We start from the raw sequence: 17,146 nt of genomic DNA, 5'->3' as shown, positions 1-17,146 counted from the left end.
AATCCCATGGTCCTACCACATCCCTACCTGTCCCTATATTCCCCGACCATCTACCTACACTAGGGGCAATTTATAATGGCCAATTCACCTATCAATCTGCAAGTCTTTGGTGGTTGGAGGAAACCGGAGCACCCGGCGAAAACCCACACAGACACAGGGAGAACGTGCAAACTCCACACAGGCAGTACCCAGAATTGAACCCGGGTCGCTGGAGCTGTGAGGCTGCGGTTGATATCGGGCTGACCGCCTGCAAGAAGCTATTGCCAAAGCAAAAAGTTGGAACCCTAAAAAAAAACCTTTCAAGGCAAACTTAAAATACAAACAATGGTTGAGGTTAAGGGGAGTCACAACAAACCACGGGAAACCGGATTACAAATAATCCAATCCTAACACCAGCCGTATTGGATGACACTTGACCCCATTCCCTCAGATTAACAGAACACTCACATTGTCACTGCAATCCTGGACAAATTGGAATCACAGAAATGTGAAAAATCTTGCTTTCAATTGTCATTAATCACTGACTCAATCCAGGAGTTAAATCAGTGATAAAAACCAGGAGCTACATTCCAGCACCAGCGGCCAAATCTTTCCAGGATTAGTCTCTGAACACATTCACTGGAGAGAGAATGCAGCAAGTATTATAATTAATAAATGGATGAAATCCTTAAACAGCAAAAGAGTTTAACCCGAGGAAAGCAGAGCCTTGGCCCAGGGGAAATCTATCAAAGGCATTTCCCACCCTACAGGACCACAGGAGAAGGTTAAGATTAAACTGACAGATGACTTCAGTGACTCAGTTTCAGACAATCTTTCACAAAAACGGGCAGACCGAGGTTTTAATTTCTACTAAAGAAAGTCAATCAGAAACAGAAAAAAAATCCCTGCATCAAAAGACAAACAAAGTCTCACCGGAAGAGAAAGGCAGGCGATTAGGGAATTAAAAACTAACCTGAATATCATCATAAAACCAGCAGATAAGGGCAGCAATATAGTTATAATGGATAAGCAACAGTACCTGTTTGAAGCACACAGACAATTAAATAATACGGACCACAACATTAAATTAACAAAACCCATCTTTCAGGAAACACAAAAAGAGATTGACAATATATTAGAACGACTCCATAAGTCTAAATTTTTTAAACGGAAACAGGTTGAATACCTGAGAGGGGAACAACCGCGGCCCAGAAAGTTTTACACACTGCCCAAAATACATAAACATCCGGATACATGGACAATTCCAGGGGAGATACCACCGGGAAGACCCATTGTGTCAGACTGTGGTAGTGAATCCTACAGGGTAGCTGAATACATTGATTCATTCCTGAACCCCTTGGCCCAGAAACATCCCAGTTATATTAAGGACACATATCACTTCACAGAAATAGTTAACTCGTTGACCGTACCCCCAATGCCCTTCTTTTTACCATGGACATCGAAAGCCTATATACAAATATAGAAACAAACAGAGGTATACAGGCGGTTAAAAATGCCCTCGCTAAATTTCCCCACCCTAAAAGACCAGATGAAGCTATAATTCAGCTACTACATCTGGGTTTAACAAAAAATGACTTTGAATTCAATGGGGCATCTTACCTCCAAATTAAGGGCACAGCTATGGGTAAAAAGTTTGCCCCGGCCTATGCAAATATTTACATGGCAGACTGGGAGGAGAGTGTCTTCAAAAAGTGTCCCAAGCGCCCAATGTGCTATTATAGGTACTTGGATGATATATGGGGGGTTTGGACCCACACAGAATCAGAATTAGAAGATTTCATCAACACTCTCAATAATCATCACCCCTCCATTAAAATTAAAGCCACAACACACAAGGAAAGCATTGACTTTCTCGACACGACAGTTTTTAAGTTGCCACTAGAGAACAACAGTCACAAATTAGCAACAAAGGTATTCTTCAAAGTAACTGACACACATACACTCCTGCACACTAAAAGCCATCATCCCAGGCACACCTTTAGGGGACTGGTAAAGTCACAACTCATGCGGTTCCACCACATATCCACAAAACTAGAAGATTTCAACAAAGCGGTCACCACCCTTTTCACCGCACTGAGACGGAGGGGGTACACAAAGAGATTCCTCAGACATATCAAGTCCAATTTCCTGAGGGAGATGGAGAACCCACAGCCACAGGATAGGCCAACTACAAGACTACCACTTGTTACAACATACGGCGCAACAACTCAACAGATAAATAGGGTAGTGAGAAACCATTTTGAAAAGTTAAAAGGGGATGTTAACTCACTGAGCCAATATAGCATAACATCAGCTTTCAAAAGAGGCAAAAACCTAAAAGACCTCTTGGTCACTAGCAGCGTAAAGGCACAAGCCGTACCAAATTGCGGTGACAGACAATGTGGAACATGTAAACACCTAAAGGTCTTAAAAATCTTGCAAAACGAGAACACAGGAAAAACCGCTTTAATAAAGCAAAGAATTACGTGCGAGCAACAAAATGTAGTCTATGCAATTCGATGTAAACAGTGCCACATTTTATATATCGGGGAAACAGGGAACACTTTAAGAATTAGATTTACGGGACACCTTAGTTCCATCCGGACAGGGAAGGAAGACAAGGCGATAACCAGACATTTTATGCAACATGGAATTCAGTCCCTGGAAATCATGGGGCTTGAAACTAACTTGAATTGGACACCAATACAAAGGAAAAGGAAAGAGAGATGGTGGATCTTAACATTACAAACCCAGTTACCAAAGGGTCTGAACCAAATGTAGGACAGCAAATATTTCTTCACCCATACTTAAACCGTAACACATCCAAAACAATCCTGAACTCCACATACCCCTAATCCATGGGAACACAGCACACCATCCACAACCATCTCGGACAATAACACCAGCCTTAGAAGTAGCCCATCTACCCAAAGAAAATTGGTGCACTGGGGAACCCAATTAAACAATATTAATAATATAAAACCCAAAAGCCCAAATGGACTAGGCCGAAAATGACAAAAGTCATAATCGGTTGACCGCATTTGTTGACAACGCGAATGGTAGGTGGCGCTGTTTTGGCATATGCTCAAATACAGCATGTGCCACGAAAACGTCACAGATTGCGACTGTAGCAGCTGCCAGGACTAAAGATGGCGCTGCTCAAAGAATCACACAGAGGCAACCTAACGAACACGTGGCAGTATACAATGGCCGGAGTGAGAGAGCAGCGCGGGGGCCGGGGAGAGCAGCGCGGGGGCCGGGGAGAGCAGCGTTGAGGGTGTCGGGGGGGGGGGGCGGGAAAGAGAGGAGGGAGGGGGGGGAAAGAGAGGAGGGAGGGGGGAGAAGAGAGGAGGGAGTGGGGGGGAAGAGAGGGAGGGGTGGGGGTGAAGGGCAGGAGTGGGGGTGTGGGGGAGAGTGGGGGGGTGGGGGAGAGTGGGGGAGTGGGGGAGAGTGGGGGGGGAGCAGCGGAGCGGAAGAGGAGTGCCTTTTTCTGTGCATTCGCCAGAAACACAACAGCAAAAGACTTACCGGCCAGTCCCTGGACCCGGCGACACCGAGGTCTTCGCACACTCGCTCCCCGCAGCTCTCTACGGCCTCTCGCATCCGGCCCTCTCCATTCAGCCGTTCTCTCCAGCTGCGGATGCCCAATCCAGTTGCTTCTCCCCTACTTCTCCACAGTACTTCAGGCATTACAACTGTCTGGTCCCTGCATTTTGCATGCTCCCTCTCCCCACCCCTCCCTGCTCTCCCCACCCCTCCCCCCTCTCCATCTTCACCTCCCCCTCTTCACCCACCCCTCCCTCCCCCTCTTCACCCAACCCTCCATCCCCCTCCACCCAACCCTCCCTCTACCCCGCTACCTCCACCCCTCCCTCTACCCCTACCTCCACTCCCCTACCTCCACCCCTCCCTCTACCCCCCCCTACCTCCACCACAGTTGAATATCTGAAGTGCAGTTGCAAAGTTGGGGAAATAGCATGCAAAACAAAGTCTCAACAATTCTGGGGTTAATTATTGAAAAGTTTTATTAAGTTCATTAAGCATCCGAGGCACTGCTGTGCATGGATACATGAGTGTTGTGTCCAGCATTCCCGTTAGACAGACAGGCCGAGTCTCTGCTATGCACAGCTAAAGAGATTGTTCCTGGAGAACCTTGTGGTGAATGAACGCTTGGCTCTCTATTCCACTACTGTATTGTCCATGTGAAGAAGACAAAGTCACAAGAGTCTGAGCTCAGTCTATTCTTGTTGAATGTTCCCCAAACGCATCCCAATGTGCACTCCCAATTCATCCATAAATGCAATGTTCCTTTCCACATCGTGACGAGCTCCGCAGCATGATCCAGTTGCCCATTGCTTGAATGCTGACCTTAAGTCTCAAGGATTGTCTTCTCGACGGCATGTTTTACATGAAAAGAAATAAAGCAAATCAGAGTCAGAACTTGCCTCCGTCCATCCACTGAAATTAACGCTGTGCACACCTTTTTAAGTTCTGCAGTGAAACGAAAGTGACCGTTTAGTTGGTACATTGCAACACATGTACTGCCTGCACACAGCAACTCACAACAGGGACTGGAGAACATGCAGTGCCCCAGACAATGGAAATATTTTCAAAGCAACTTACAAAAGCAGAGCAACTTACCTTGGAACAATCTCCTGTGTCTAATAAAAATGAAACAAGTCTCCAAAACGACTAAATAATTCAGATAAAATGCGAGAAAATGCCGGACGAAACCTCTCCTCCTTCCACTTTCAAAAAGTCGCGCCGAAGCTTTGACGCATGCATGAATATCCGAAGATTGACGCATGCACAGAGGCCAACCTGGCGCGTTGCCCGTGGAAGACGACGTAATGCGATGACGTCATCTGCGCATGCGCAAAGCGTCCATGGCAAGCCGGATCGCAGCGCATGCGCAGAGGGCATGAGACCGTCTGCGCATGTATGCACCGCGGCGCATCCTGATGACGTCGGCGATGACAAAGCGTTGTCATGAATCACTTTGTTTTTTATATACTCACCGCTCTGGAACTCCGTCCTCCGAGTCTAACCCTAACACCTAACTCTAATTCCCTAAACCTAACCCTAATACCCTAACCACTAAACCTAATCCCTAAGATATCCTAACCCTCACCCTAATCCCACTGTTCACCCTAACACTGTCACTGACCCTCACCCTCACCTTTCATTAAAGGTCACATAGCTGAAACATTAACTCTGTTTCTCTCTCCACAGATGCTGCTAGATCTGTTGAGTATTTCCAGCACTTTCTGTTTCTATTCCTTTAGTTTATGTTATTACTCATTTCTGTTGTCAACCATGGCTTTTTTTGTTACCTCGTGATGTCGCCCCTTAAGGGTATATCCTGGTGCTGTATTAAACTAAATTCATTTTTGAGCATCTCCCATTGTTCACATGTAGTTTTACATAACAGTTTTGACCAGTTTACTGCTGTCAGTTTCTGTTTCATCCCATTAAGGTTAACTTTACCTATTTCTAGAATCTTAGTAACTGTGTTAAGTTTCTTCTTTGCAAATGTAACATTGAATTTGATCATATTATGATCACTGTTAGATAATGTTTACTTCCTGAGGATTATTAACTCTGTCTGGCTAATTACTCATTATTACATTTTGTATGGCCTGACCTTGTGTTGGTTCTAGAACATATTAATCCAGAAAACTATTTTAAATGCTCTCAAAAATTCACTTTCTAACTTGATCTACTCTGCTCTTCCCAATCTATATGAAAATTAAAATCTACCCTTAAAACAACTCTGTTATCATTACAAGCTTCTCTAATTTCTGAGTTAATACATTTTGTCACTTCGTTGCTGCAACAGGAGGCATATAGAAAACTTCCATTACAGTTTTAAATCCTCTCTTAATCCACATTCTAACCATAGTGTCTCCATTGATTGTTTTCCCTTATTTATATCCTCTCTAGCTAATGCTGTAATAGTATCAGTAAGTCTACCTTTCCTTCTCTTCCTGCTTCTAAAGACCTTATAACCTAGAATATTTACCTCCCAATCATGACCAGGTTGCAGCCATGTCACTAATGGATGCCAAGTATTCTCTAAGCTGTATTTGAGCCTCTAATTCACTCCATTTATTTCTTATACTCTGTGCTTTAGTATATAAAACTCTTATTTGGACAGGAGATCCTGACCAGTCCTTCTGCTCTGATGCTGGCTGTTCACAATTAGGAATGTGATACCTAGGGTGACACAATCCCTTAGACAAATGGAAATCCAGCCACTGACCAAAATTGGGCAGCCCCGCCCTCAGCAATAAACAATGTCCAATACAAGGAGGTGTGTTGCTCAATTCTTGAAAACAATACATCAGTGATTTGTCTACCAAGGCGATGTCCAGCAGATGACAAATCCCCTCTGATGGAGCCTGAAAGGATGCTGGAGCCAAAAGATTGAGGGATGGAAGTATTTTCACTATATGCAAAATGCACCAGCTCTGGTGGAACATGCAGCATTAAGGGTAATTTAAATATGATTTGTTTAGGCCAAGCAGGATCTCCCAGCTATCAACAGCAACTTGTGAAGAAATTTCAGAGTAAAATTAGTCTTGGGAGATAACACTAAACAGGCGCTAACAAAGCAGCTGTCTGTTTTACATCTGCCCCATTTTCATGACTTCAATGGAAAAGTGAATAGGGCAGAATATAAAACAGATGGCCAGTTTGATATCACCCAAGACCAATTTCATTCCTTTAGATTGCATCGTTTCACCAGCATAGGTTTAAATGCTAAACAAGAAGAAAATCTCAATCAATTTAAGTCATTAGTGAAATGAAGGTAAAATTCTCAAAAATGGTTTTCACCATACATCACAATAAGCAGTAAATGTATTGACAAAAAAAATCACCAAGGCATGTGATAATACGTTGTTCTTTATGCAGTTATCTTTAGTTACAGAATAAAAGTTCATGGATGCATAGAAATTTTGCAACTGAAGTAAAGGCATGGAAATTATATTGGATTTGAGAAGGTTTAGATTCAAGTAATTTAGTGCAACTGTGTACAGGATCCACGGCATATAGTGGATAGCACAAAGTTCTGACAGCTACAGAATCATGAAAGAGAAATGAGATCCAACATCAAGAAAACTTTCCCACTCGACAGTGCAGCAATATTTCCATTTTTGAGAATTATATTCAGATGCTGTCTCTCAGGTCACAGCCTTCAGCTCCCTGTCGAACAAAGAAACATAAGTGCAACTTGATAAACATCAACTGACACTTGATAAACACAAATTAAAAGTAGATACACTAATTTCCACAACTACTGTCATGCTTAACAATGATTCATTTTTAGTGGAAGTAAAGGAAGAAGATTCCACAGCCTCTTCTCCACCAGTGCAAGACTGCAATGCACTGAGAAGGCAGAAGACCCTGCCCCCGATGTCAGGGATGGGGCCGGTTATATGACTAGCTGGGTAGTCCCTGCCTACAAGGGCACTTCACAAGCACCATGCTGGTGGAATTTAGAGAAGCACCCTCCCTCTGTGATGAGTCCCTGGCTTCCTTCCAGGGCAAAGAACATTTCCAAATAATGTTTTGGTGCACCAAAGAGAAAATTGCTGATATTTGAAAAGTAATCAATCCTTTCTGGGACCAACAACCTTTTTCTGGGGTTCTCTTAGGGCACTTGGAAGATGCAATGCAAAACAATATCAGTTCTCGGGTGCCACAGGTTCTGCAAGGTATATTGCGGGAAATCTTCAGATAAGCTGGTGCTTCTCTAAGACATGGGGACAGGAAAGTCTCGTACATTACTCGAGACTGGAATTTGGGACAAAAATAAAATGGAGCAGAAACCCAGTGCATTTGAGTTCCACCCCAAATTCTGGCTGTACCCCAGCTATTATGTCTATGCTCCTCTCACATCAGCTACAGTGCCCTCAGAGTATAGGATCAACAGGTTCAAGGTCGATGCTGGAATAATCATACATGTCTCTTGATGGAGCTAGTTTAATGTACTAAATTATCTTTTATCAATTTGTTTTCATAGTCTTTTTTCTTAATATGGGCTGGCTTTCACATTAATAAGCCAAAACTAATCTGGTAACATTGCTGATACGCATAACCTTAGTACTGCATCATAAGTGACATTTTGTCATTGGATTTCATACAGAGAGAAAAGGGGCATCCTTTACAGCATTTGCAGACACAAGAATAATGTGAGTTCCAGGTTCAGCATCTTTTCACATTGCTCTCCTCAACTATAATGGGCAGTTTCATGTCTTCAATGTTCAATGTACAATTATCCTGCACTGTCAAATATCATGACTGATTGTTTAGCTACAACACTAACAACAACTTTTATTATTCATTCTTGGGATGTGGGATCACTGGCTAGGCCAGCATTTGTTGCCCATCCCTAATTGCCCTTGAGAAGGTGGTGGTGAGCCATCTTCTTGAACCGCGGCAGTCCATGTGGAGTAGGTACACCTACAGTGCTATTAGGAAGGGAGTTCCAGGATTCTGACCCAGAGACAGTGAAGGAACGGCGATATAGTTCCAAGTCAGGATGCCACTGTGTTTCGGTGGTGCAGAGAGTGAATGTTTGTAGATAGGGTGCCATTCAAGCGGGCTGCTTTGTCCTGGATGGTGTCAAGCTTGCATTTATAGGGCCTTTAACGTAGAAGTTATGGAATGTGTCATCAACAACACTATTAATCAGGACTTACTTAGCAATAACCTACTCACTGATGCTCAGATTGGGTTTCGCCTGGGCCACTCAGCTCTTGACCTCATTACAGCCTTGGCCCAAACATGGACAAAGGAGCTGAACTCCAGGGGTGAGGTGAGGGTGACTGCCCTTGACATCAAGGAGCCCTAGCAAAACTGGAGTCAATGGTAATCAACGAGAAAACTCTCCATAAGATTAGGAATGGTGGTAAAAGAGGTGGGGGGGGTGGCATTGTTAGTTAGAAATAGTGTAACAACTGCTGAAAGAATTTTCGAGGAGGATCTGCCGACTGAGGCACTGTGGGTTGAGGTCAGGAACAGGAAAGGAGCAGTCACCTTGATGGGAGTTTTCTATCGGCCCCCCAATAGCAGCAGGGAGGTGGAAGAGCAGATTGGGAAACAGATTTTGGAAAGGAGCAGAAGTCACAGGGTAGTAATTATGGGGGATTTCAACTTCCCAAATATTGATTGGCAACTCTTTAGATCGAATAGTTTGGATGGGGTAGTGTTTGTGCAGTATGTCCAGGAAGCTTTTCTGACTCAGTATGTAGACTGCCCGACCAGAGGGGAGGCAATATTGGATTTGGTACTAGGTAATGAACCAGGGCAAGTGATAGAGCTGTTGGTGGGCGAGCACTTTGGAGATAGTGATCACAATTCTGTAGCATTCACTGTGGTAATGGAGAGGGATAGGTATGTGCAACAGGGCAAGGTTTACAATTGGGGGAAGGGTAGATATGATGCTGTCAGGCAGGAACTGAGGAGCATAAGTTGGGAGCATATGCTGGCAGGGAAGGGCACGGTCGAAATGTGGAACTTTTTCAAGGAGCAGATAGTAGGGGCCATTGATAAGCATGTCCCTGTCAGACAGGGAAGGGATGGTCATGTGAGGGAACCGTGGTTGACAAGAGAGGTTGAGAGTCTTGTTAGGAAGAAGAAGGATGCGTATATAAGGTTGAGGAAAAAGGGCACAGGCATAGCTCTGGAGGGATACAAGATGGCCAGGAAGGATCTGAAGAAAGGGATTAGGAGAGCTAAGAGAGGGCATGAAAAATGCTTGGCGGGTAGGATAAAAGAAAACCCCAAGGCCTTTTACGCGTATGTCAGAAATATGAGGATGACTAGGGGGACCGTAGGTCCGGTCAAGGACAATAGCGGGAGACTGTGTGTTGAGCCGGAAGAGATAAGTGAGGTTTTGAATGAGTACTTCTCTTCGGTATTTACGAATGAGAAGGGGTGTATTACTGAAGAGGACGGTGTGAAACAGACTGGTAAGCTCGAGGAAGTGCTCGTTAGGAGGGAAGATGTGTTGGGGTTTTTGAATAACTTGAAGATAGACAAGTCTCCCGGGCCTGACGGGGTATATCCAAGGATGTTATGGGAAGCAAGGGATGAAATTGCAGAGCCGCTGGCAATGATCTTTTCATCTTCTCTGTTGACGGGGGTGGTACCAGGTGATTGGAGGGTGGCAAATGTTGTGCCCCTGTTCAAGAAAGGGAATAGGAACAACCCTGGGAATTACAGGCCAGTTAGTCTTACTTCGGTGGTAGGCAAGTTGATGGAAAAGGTGCTGAGGGATAGGATTTCTGAGCATCTGGAAAGACACTGCTTGATTCGGGACAGTCAGCACGGTTTTGTGAGGGGTAGGTCTTGCCTCACAAGCCTGATTGAATTCTTTGAGCAGGTGACCAAGCAAGTGGATGAGGGTAAACCAGTGGATGTGGTGTACATGGATTTTAGTAAGGCATTTGATAAGGTCCCCCATGGTAGACTTACGGAGAAAGTCAGGAGGCATGGGATAGTGGGGAATGTGGCCAGTTGGATTAAGAATTGGCTAACTGATAGAAGGCAGAGAGTGGTCTTAGATGGTAAATACTCAGCCTGGAGCCCAGTTACCAGTGGCGTGCCACAGGGATCAGTTCTGGGTCCTCTCCTGTTTGTGATTTTTATTAACGACTTGGATGAGGAAGTCGAAGGGTGGGCCAGTAAATTTGCAGATGATACAAAGGTTGGTGGAGTTGTGGATACCGAGGAGGGCTATTGTCGTCTGCAAAGGGACTTGGATAGGTTGCAGTGCTGGGCTGAAAAGTGGCAGATGGAGTTTAACCCTGAAAAGTGTGAGGTCGTCCATTTTGGAAGGACAAACACGAATGCAAAATACTGGGTTAACGGTAGGGTTCTTGGGCATGTGGAGGAGCAGAGAGACCTTGGGGTCTATGTGCATAGATCGTTGAAAGTTGCAACTCAAGTGGATAGGGCTGTGAAGAAGGCATATGGGGTGTTAGCGTTCATTAGCAGAGGGATTGAATTTAAGAGCCGTGAGGTGATGATGCAGCTGTACAGGACCTTGGTAAGGCCTCATTTGGAGTACTGTGTGCAGTTCTGGTCGCCTCATTTTAGGAAGGATGTGGAAGCCTTGGAGAGGGTGCAGAGGAGATTTACCAGGATGTTGCCTGGAATGGAGAATAAGTCTTACGAGGAAAGGCTGAACATTCTAGGCCTCTTCTCATTAGAACGGAGAAGGATGAGGGGTGACATGATAGAGGTTTATAAGATGATCAGGGGAATAGATAGGGTAGACAGTCAGAAACTTTTTCCCCGGGTGGAGCAAAGCGTTACAAGGGGTCATAAATTTAAGGTGAAGGGTGGGAGATATAAGGGGGATGTCAGGGGAAGGTTCTTTACCCAGAGAGTGGTCGGGGCATGGAATGCCTTGCCTGGGGAAGTTGTTGAGTCAGAAACTTTAGGGACTTTCAAACGGCTTTTAGATAGGTATATGGATAAAGGAGAATGATGGGGTATAGATTAAATTGTCCTTGACAGAGGACAAGGGATCGGCACAACATCGTGGGCCGAAGGGCCTGTTCTGTGCTGTATTTTCTATGTTCTATGTTCTATGTTCTCCACTGGTTGAAATCATACTTAGCTAAAGGAAGATGGTTGTGGTGGTTGGAGGTTAACCATCTCAGTCCCAGGACATCACTGCAGGAGTTCCTCAGGGTAGTATCCTCGGCCCAACCATCTTCTGCTGCTTTATCAATGACCTTCCTTCAATCATAAGGTCAGAAGTTGGAATGTTCACTCATGATTGTACAATGTTCAGCACAATTCATGACTCCTCAAGGACTGAAGCAAGCTGCAACCATATTTAGCAAGACCTGGACAACATCCAGGCTTGGGCTGATAAGTGGCAAATAACATTCGCGTCACACAAGTGCCATGCAATCACCATCTCAAGCAACAGAGAATCCAACCATCTTCCCTTGATGTTCAATGGCATTACCATCGCTGAATCCCCCACTATCAACATCCTGGGGGTTACCATTGACCAGAAACTGAACTGGACCAGTCACGTAATTACTGTAGCTACAAGAAAAGGTTAGAGGCTAGGAATTCTGTGGCGAGGAACTCACCTCCTGTCTCCCCAAAGCATATCCACTATCTACAAGGCACAAGTCAGGAGTGTGATGGAATACTCTCCACTTACTTGGATGGATGCAGCTCCAACAACACTCAAGAAGCTCGATGCCATCTAGGATAAAACAGACCGCTTGATTGGCACCCATCCACCCCCTTAAACATTCACTCCCTTCACAACTGATGCATAGTGGCAGCAGTGTGTACCATCTACAAGATACACTGCAGCAACTCACCAAGGCTTCTTCACACCTTCCAAACCTGCGACCTCTACCACCTAGAAGGACAAGGGCAACAGATGCATGGGAACACCATCACCTGCAAATTCCCCTTCAAGCCACACAACATCCTGACTTGGAACTATATCGATGTTCCTTCACTGTTGCTGGGCCAAAATCCTGGAACTCCCTTCCTAAAACACTGTGGATGCACCTACATCCTAAGGATTGCAGCAGTTCAAGAAGGCAGCTCACCACCACCTTCTGAAGGGCAACTGGGGATAGACAATAAAATGCTGGCCTAGCCTGTGACGCTGACATCCCATGAATGAATAAAAAAAAATCCCATTTAGCATGGTGGTAATGCCATGCAACATGATGGTGGGTGCACCCATTGTGAAAGTGGGACTTCATCACCATAAGGCCTGTGTGTTCATTACTCCTACCAATACTCTCATGAACAAAGGCATTTGAAGGAGGCAGAATGGTGAGGACCGAGTCAAATAGGTTTTCTCCTCTTGGTTCTCTCACCACCTGCCAGAGGCCCAGTCTATCAGATACATTCTTCTTTCAGAATTTTAGCATAAAACTCCAAATGTTAGTGATGAGGAAATGTCAGGGTCAACTGGGCAGGGTATGCCATTGTGTGCTGCTTCTGCTGTTTATCATGCATGTAGTCTGGTGTTATACCTTCACCAGGTTGGCACCTCATTTTTAAGTTTACTTGGTGCTACTCCTGGCATGTTTTTGTACACTCGTCATTGAACTGGGGTTGAACTTCTGGCTTGATGGTAGTGGCTGAGTGAGGGATATACCAGGTCAGAAGGTTTCAGATTGTAGTGGAATACGATGCCTATATCAATGCCAGATGCTCCATTGGTTTTATTCTGCAGCAGTTTGTTACAACTGAGTGGCTTACTGGGCCATTTCAGAGGGCAGTTAAGAGTCAACTACATTGCTGTGGCTCTGGAGTCATATAAAGGCCAGATTGCGTGAGGATGTTACATCTCCTTCCCTAAAGGACACTAGTGAGCCAGATGGGTTTTTACAACATGTTCATCATTACGAAGATGAGCTTTTTATTTCAGACTTATTGAATTACTTGAATTTAAATTGCTGAAAACAGAGACATTTTGTCGGAACTTTTCACCTTGCACTGATCAGCACAATTCGCAAGAATACCAATGTAAGGGAAGAAACAAATTGTTACTATATGAGAAGAGAGTGCTGAGTGGTTGGCAAGTGGACTTTGATTGGTAGAGGCATTGCCATGGAGAATGCACCAGTCTATGGTGACTGACAGTTAACTGCCAAGCTTTGTTTGAAATTTAAACCAGGCAGCGTGAAACAGCTAACCTTCCAGGGTAATCTGAGGTAGACTGGGCACTTTTCAGGGCCCCAAATGATGGCCTTAAGCCCTTTCATAGGTTTGTGCAATATACAGTGAGAGACGATCTGATCAGGATAGACATTGTCACGCAGGATGCCTTTGATTCGCCCTATTTCAGCATCAAGCCTGCATGGTGAGCAAATGGCTCAGGCCCTTTATATGAGGTTGCTGATAAGACCAATATTATAGTGCGTGGAACTGTAAGAATCCCAACGGGTGTATTGATCGGTAAAGGTAGGTTTGTGGTAGACCATGGTAAAGAGCTTCTTAGCAGATTTTGCAATTAGTACGTCAAGAAAAGGGAGCTCATATGACTGCTTCATTTCAAAGGTGAATTTGAGCACAGGATGGAGCCCATTAAGATGTGTAAGAAAATTATTACAAGCAGCTGCGGATTCAAATACAGCAAACCTATCATCTACATATCGGAAATATGCAAGAGGTAGGAGATTAGGTGTCATCCCCTCAAAGACACGTTTTTCATGGAACTCAGCAAAGATGTTTGCGAGAGCCGGGCCTAAAGGGGATCCCATGGCAACAACATCTATTTGGGCATGCATGGTGTCGTCAAAACTGAACTCAACTGCGTGAGTTGCCGAGTTCATAACTGAAAAGTGCTCAGTCTACCTCAGATTACCCTGGAAGGATAATGTATCCCAAAAATTTGAGCAACAGGTGAAGCTAGCTGTTTCACGCTGATACTATGCAGTAGCAACACGTGTGGTGTTCGCCACTAACAGGATGCTGCTGTCAAGCCGAAAAGACGTTCTGCCTATCACACAAATGAGTAATGTGATATATGAATTTCAATGCCAGTATGATGCTAGGTATATAGACCATATGTCCCAAAGACTGGCAGATCGTATCAAGCATGTTCCTTCTGCTGTTCGCATCAGGAAAGGTACAGGCTGTACCCAAGCAGCCCGTGCTTGCAAAACTCAAAACACCATGTCCAACATTAGATTCTGTAATTGGACAACCTTTGCTAAATAATCCTCAGTGTGCTAAGAATTACACTGGCAACCAACTTAAGATTGTCTGTCGGGCTCACAGTGTGACGCATTTGCATGAACTGGAAGCTATATTTGTTGAACTCATTGGACAGATGGAAATCTACCAGTGTCACAGATTGGAAGACAATCTCAGGCAGTTATCTTTTAATTCCCAACTTTTGCCCGAGGTTGTGGTTGTTCCACCATTTCCACCTCAGTCTCCATCTCAAATTTTACTCTCAATTTGTTTTCATGAGAAATTTTGTCCTAATTTTATTGTGACAGAAATACAACAATTTTAGTCTACAAAAGTATTTATATATTTTAGTTGACAAAAACAACTAATGTGTATTAAAAAACTGTAAATGCTGAAAATATGAAAAAATGACTGTACCAAATTTGTTAGATGCCCACTGATCTGTGGTATATTTCCAGCATTGTTTCGTTACTGATATTCATTTAATTCCCTTGTACCGTGGACAGGTGCTAAATATTGGATAGCATTTTCCTTTTTACTCACTGTGTAGGTCTTGCATACCAGATTAAAGAGGTCAGTCTCAGCTTGATGTTGGAGTTGCTCCGAGTGTTCCTGTGCAAAGACAGACCTCCGTCACTGATTCACACAATAATACATCGCAAAATACCCTAATTGGACAGTGAACTTTATGCAAACTGTACAGACAGTAGCAAAAATTAAAAAATGGAAAAATATAAATCAAATGCTTTGAGGAGAGTTCCTTTTTGACAAGATTAGAAGATAGGTTGAGATGAAGACATCCCCCTTAGTCTAAAGGGCCCTTTGGCCAGGCTCGAACCATCATCAATTCTCTTCAACTGTTGATGCCGCTCATGTGCACAATTGATATTGGGAGATCACAAATTTCATTATAAGCTGTTCAAATGTTAGAACTGTATCCCCTTCTTAAAAGTTTACATTTTGTGTAATCCATGTGGTCCATTTCCAATCAGATTGGTTGTCTGCTTATTTTTAAGAAGGCTTCTGCAAAATGCAGTGTCCTTCAAGTAATTTGTATCTCATTTGTTTTTAAATCACATCACTTCAGTGCTGATTGTCATTTTACTGAGATTTTAGGGCATTCTGAATTTGTGGGAATTTATTTGTAAATATTTAAGAGCTATAAAATTGCAGGAATTGGAATAGTTCATTCCCACATCATCTTCATCCTATTGCATTCCTGAGCTGATCATTTTTCACAATTTTCTTACCCAAAACTAAAATGTTCAGTGCTTTGCTGAATCATGTCCAGGAACTAGAGGCCTGCTTTAGGTGGGGAAGAAGAACCTGACCCGAACCCGACTGAACCACAGTGAACCCGAGCCCGATCCAGCCCGAGTCCCTCCGATTTTGCCCAGAGCCCGACCCGACCTGAACCCGCCACTACTCGACCCGACCCGAGCCTGACCTGACCATCCTTTTACTTACCTTCCTAACACCGAACCTTCAAGAAGCTGCAGCGCATGCACAATGGCAGCATAGTGACGTCACTTGCTCGTTGCGCAGACTCAGTTTCGTCCCGGACTCCCAGCTCAGGTAAGGTTTTATTTTTAATACTTACCAGCAGAGCACTTACCATGCGTGTCCGGCCTGACCCGACCCGACCCGACTCGACCTGGACTCAGACCGACCTGAGCCGAGCCCGAAAGCCAGCCCCGGAAGATGGCCCGACCCAACCCGAACCTGACATGTCATCGGGTCCCGTCGGGTTCGGGTCGGGTAGCAGGCCTCTAGCAGGAACTATTGCTGAACAGCAGTTCGCACACCTGGCTCAGACAGGAGACACTATTAATATGCAAATGATGTCCAATAACACACATAGGACCCTGAATGCCACTTTAGAACAGCACTGGGCAGATTTGGCCTGTACACACTCCGGATAGTAGCAATTGGCAGTCCTGAGCAGCCCACAATAACAACTGAGGCTGATGCCACTCTGGGCCCCTTCCTAGGAATGGGAACCACATGGACCTACCTTACTATGGGACATCAGGTTGGCCAGACTGAGCCACCCAATATTGTGGTAGCTTGGAGTTAGAGGGGTGGCCAGGGGTGCTCAAGTTCCACACACAGCCTACCAGACTATAAGTGATTGAAGGAAAAATCTATCAATGCAATGCTTCTAAATTAACAGCAAACCTGGAAATAAGAGTAGTTTGTTTGCATTCCCAAATGAAGGGACAATCAATTCCATAATTGCTCAACCCCCACACTAAGGGGCAATTGATTCTATAGATGTAATAAGCTTTATGTGGGAAAAAGAACAAAAGGGAAGGTCTGTGATGGGGTGGAGGGCTGGAGAGATTAAGTGACAAAAGCACTGATGGTACAAGACCAAAGACAGTGGTAATGGCACACATGTGTCAATTTCCAATGTTCCCTGGATACAGGGGAGGTGCCAGAGGATTGGAGAGTGACAAATGTGACA

The 17,146-nt window shown here is 44.5% G+C and overlaps 1 protein-coding gene across 3 annotated transcripts in view; it reads right to left on the bottom strand.

The window, feature by feature from the left end:
• Window positions 1-3,986: 3,986 nt before the first annotated feature.
• Window positions 3,987-17,146, bottom strand: part of LOC137351334 (gamma-interferon-inducible lysosomal thiol reductase-like) — a 115,445-nt gene continuing 102,285 nt past the window's right edge. For 2 of the 3 annotated variants that reach the window (XM_068015772.1, XM_068015774.1), the window contains 2 exons: window positions 15,223-15,291; window positions 6,868-7,185 (listed from right to left, as the gene is read on the bottom strand). In XM_068015772.1, coding sequence (XP_067871873.1) covers window positions 7,150-7,185; window positions 15,223-15,291 — 105 coding nt within the window. In that variant the 3' untranslated portion in view covers window positions 6,868-7,149. Of the gene's footprint in view, window positions 4,367-6,867; window positions 7,186-15,222; window positions 15,292-17,146 lie in introns of those variants that run through there. The other variant, XM_068015773.1, reaches the window with a different exon arrangement.

Source organism: Heterodontus francisci, chromosome 36 (assembly GCF_036365525.1).
Source record: "Heterodontus francisci isolate sHetFra1 chromosome 36, sHetFra1.hap1, whole genome shotgun sequence".
Classification (NCBI taxonomy): domain Eukaryota; kingdom Metazoa; phylum Chordata; class Chondrichthyes; order Heterodontiformes; family Heterodontidae; genus Heterodontus; species Heterodontus francisci.
The sequence above is the reverse complement of the archived record's forward strand: the minus strand, read 5'-3'. Positions and strand labels throughout refer to the sequence as shown.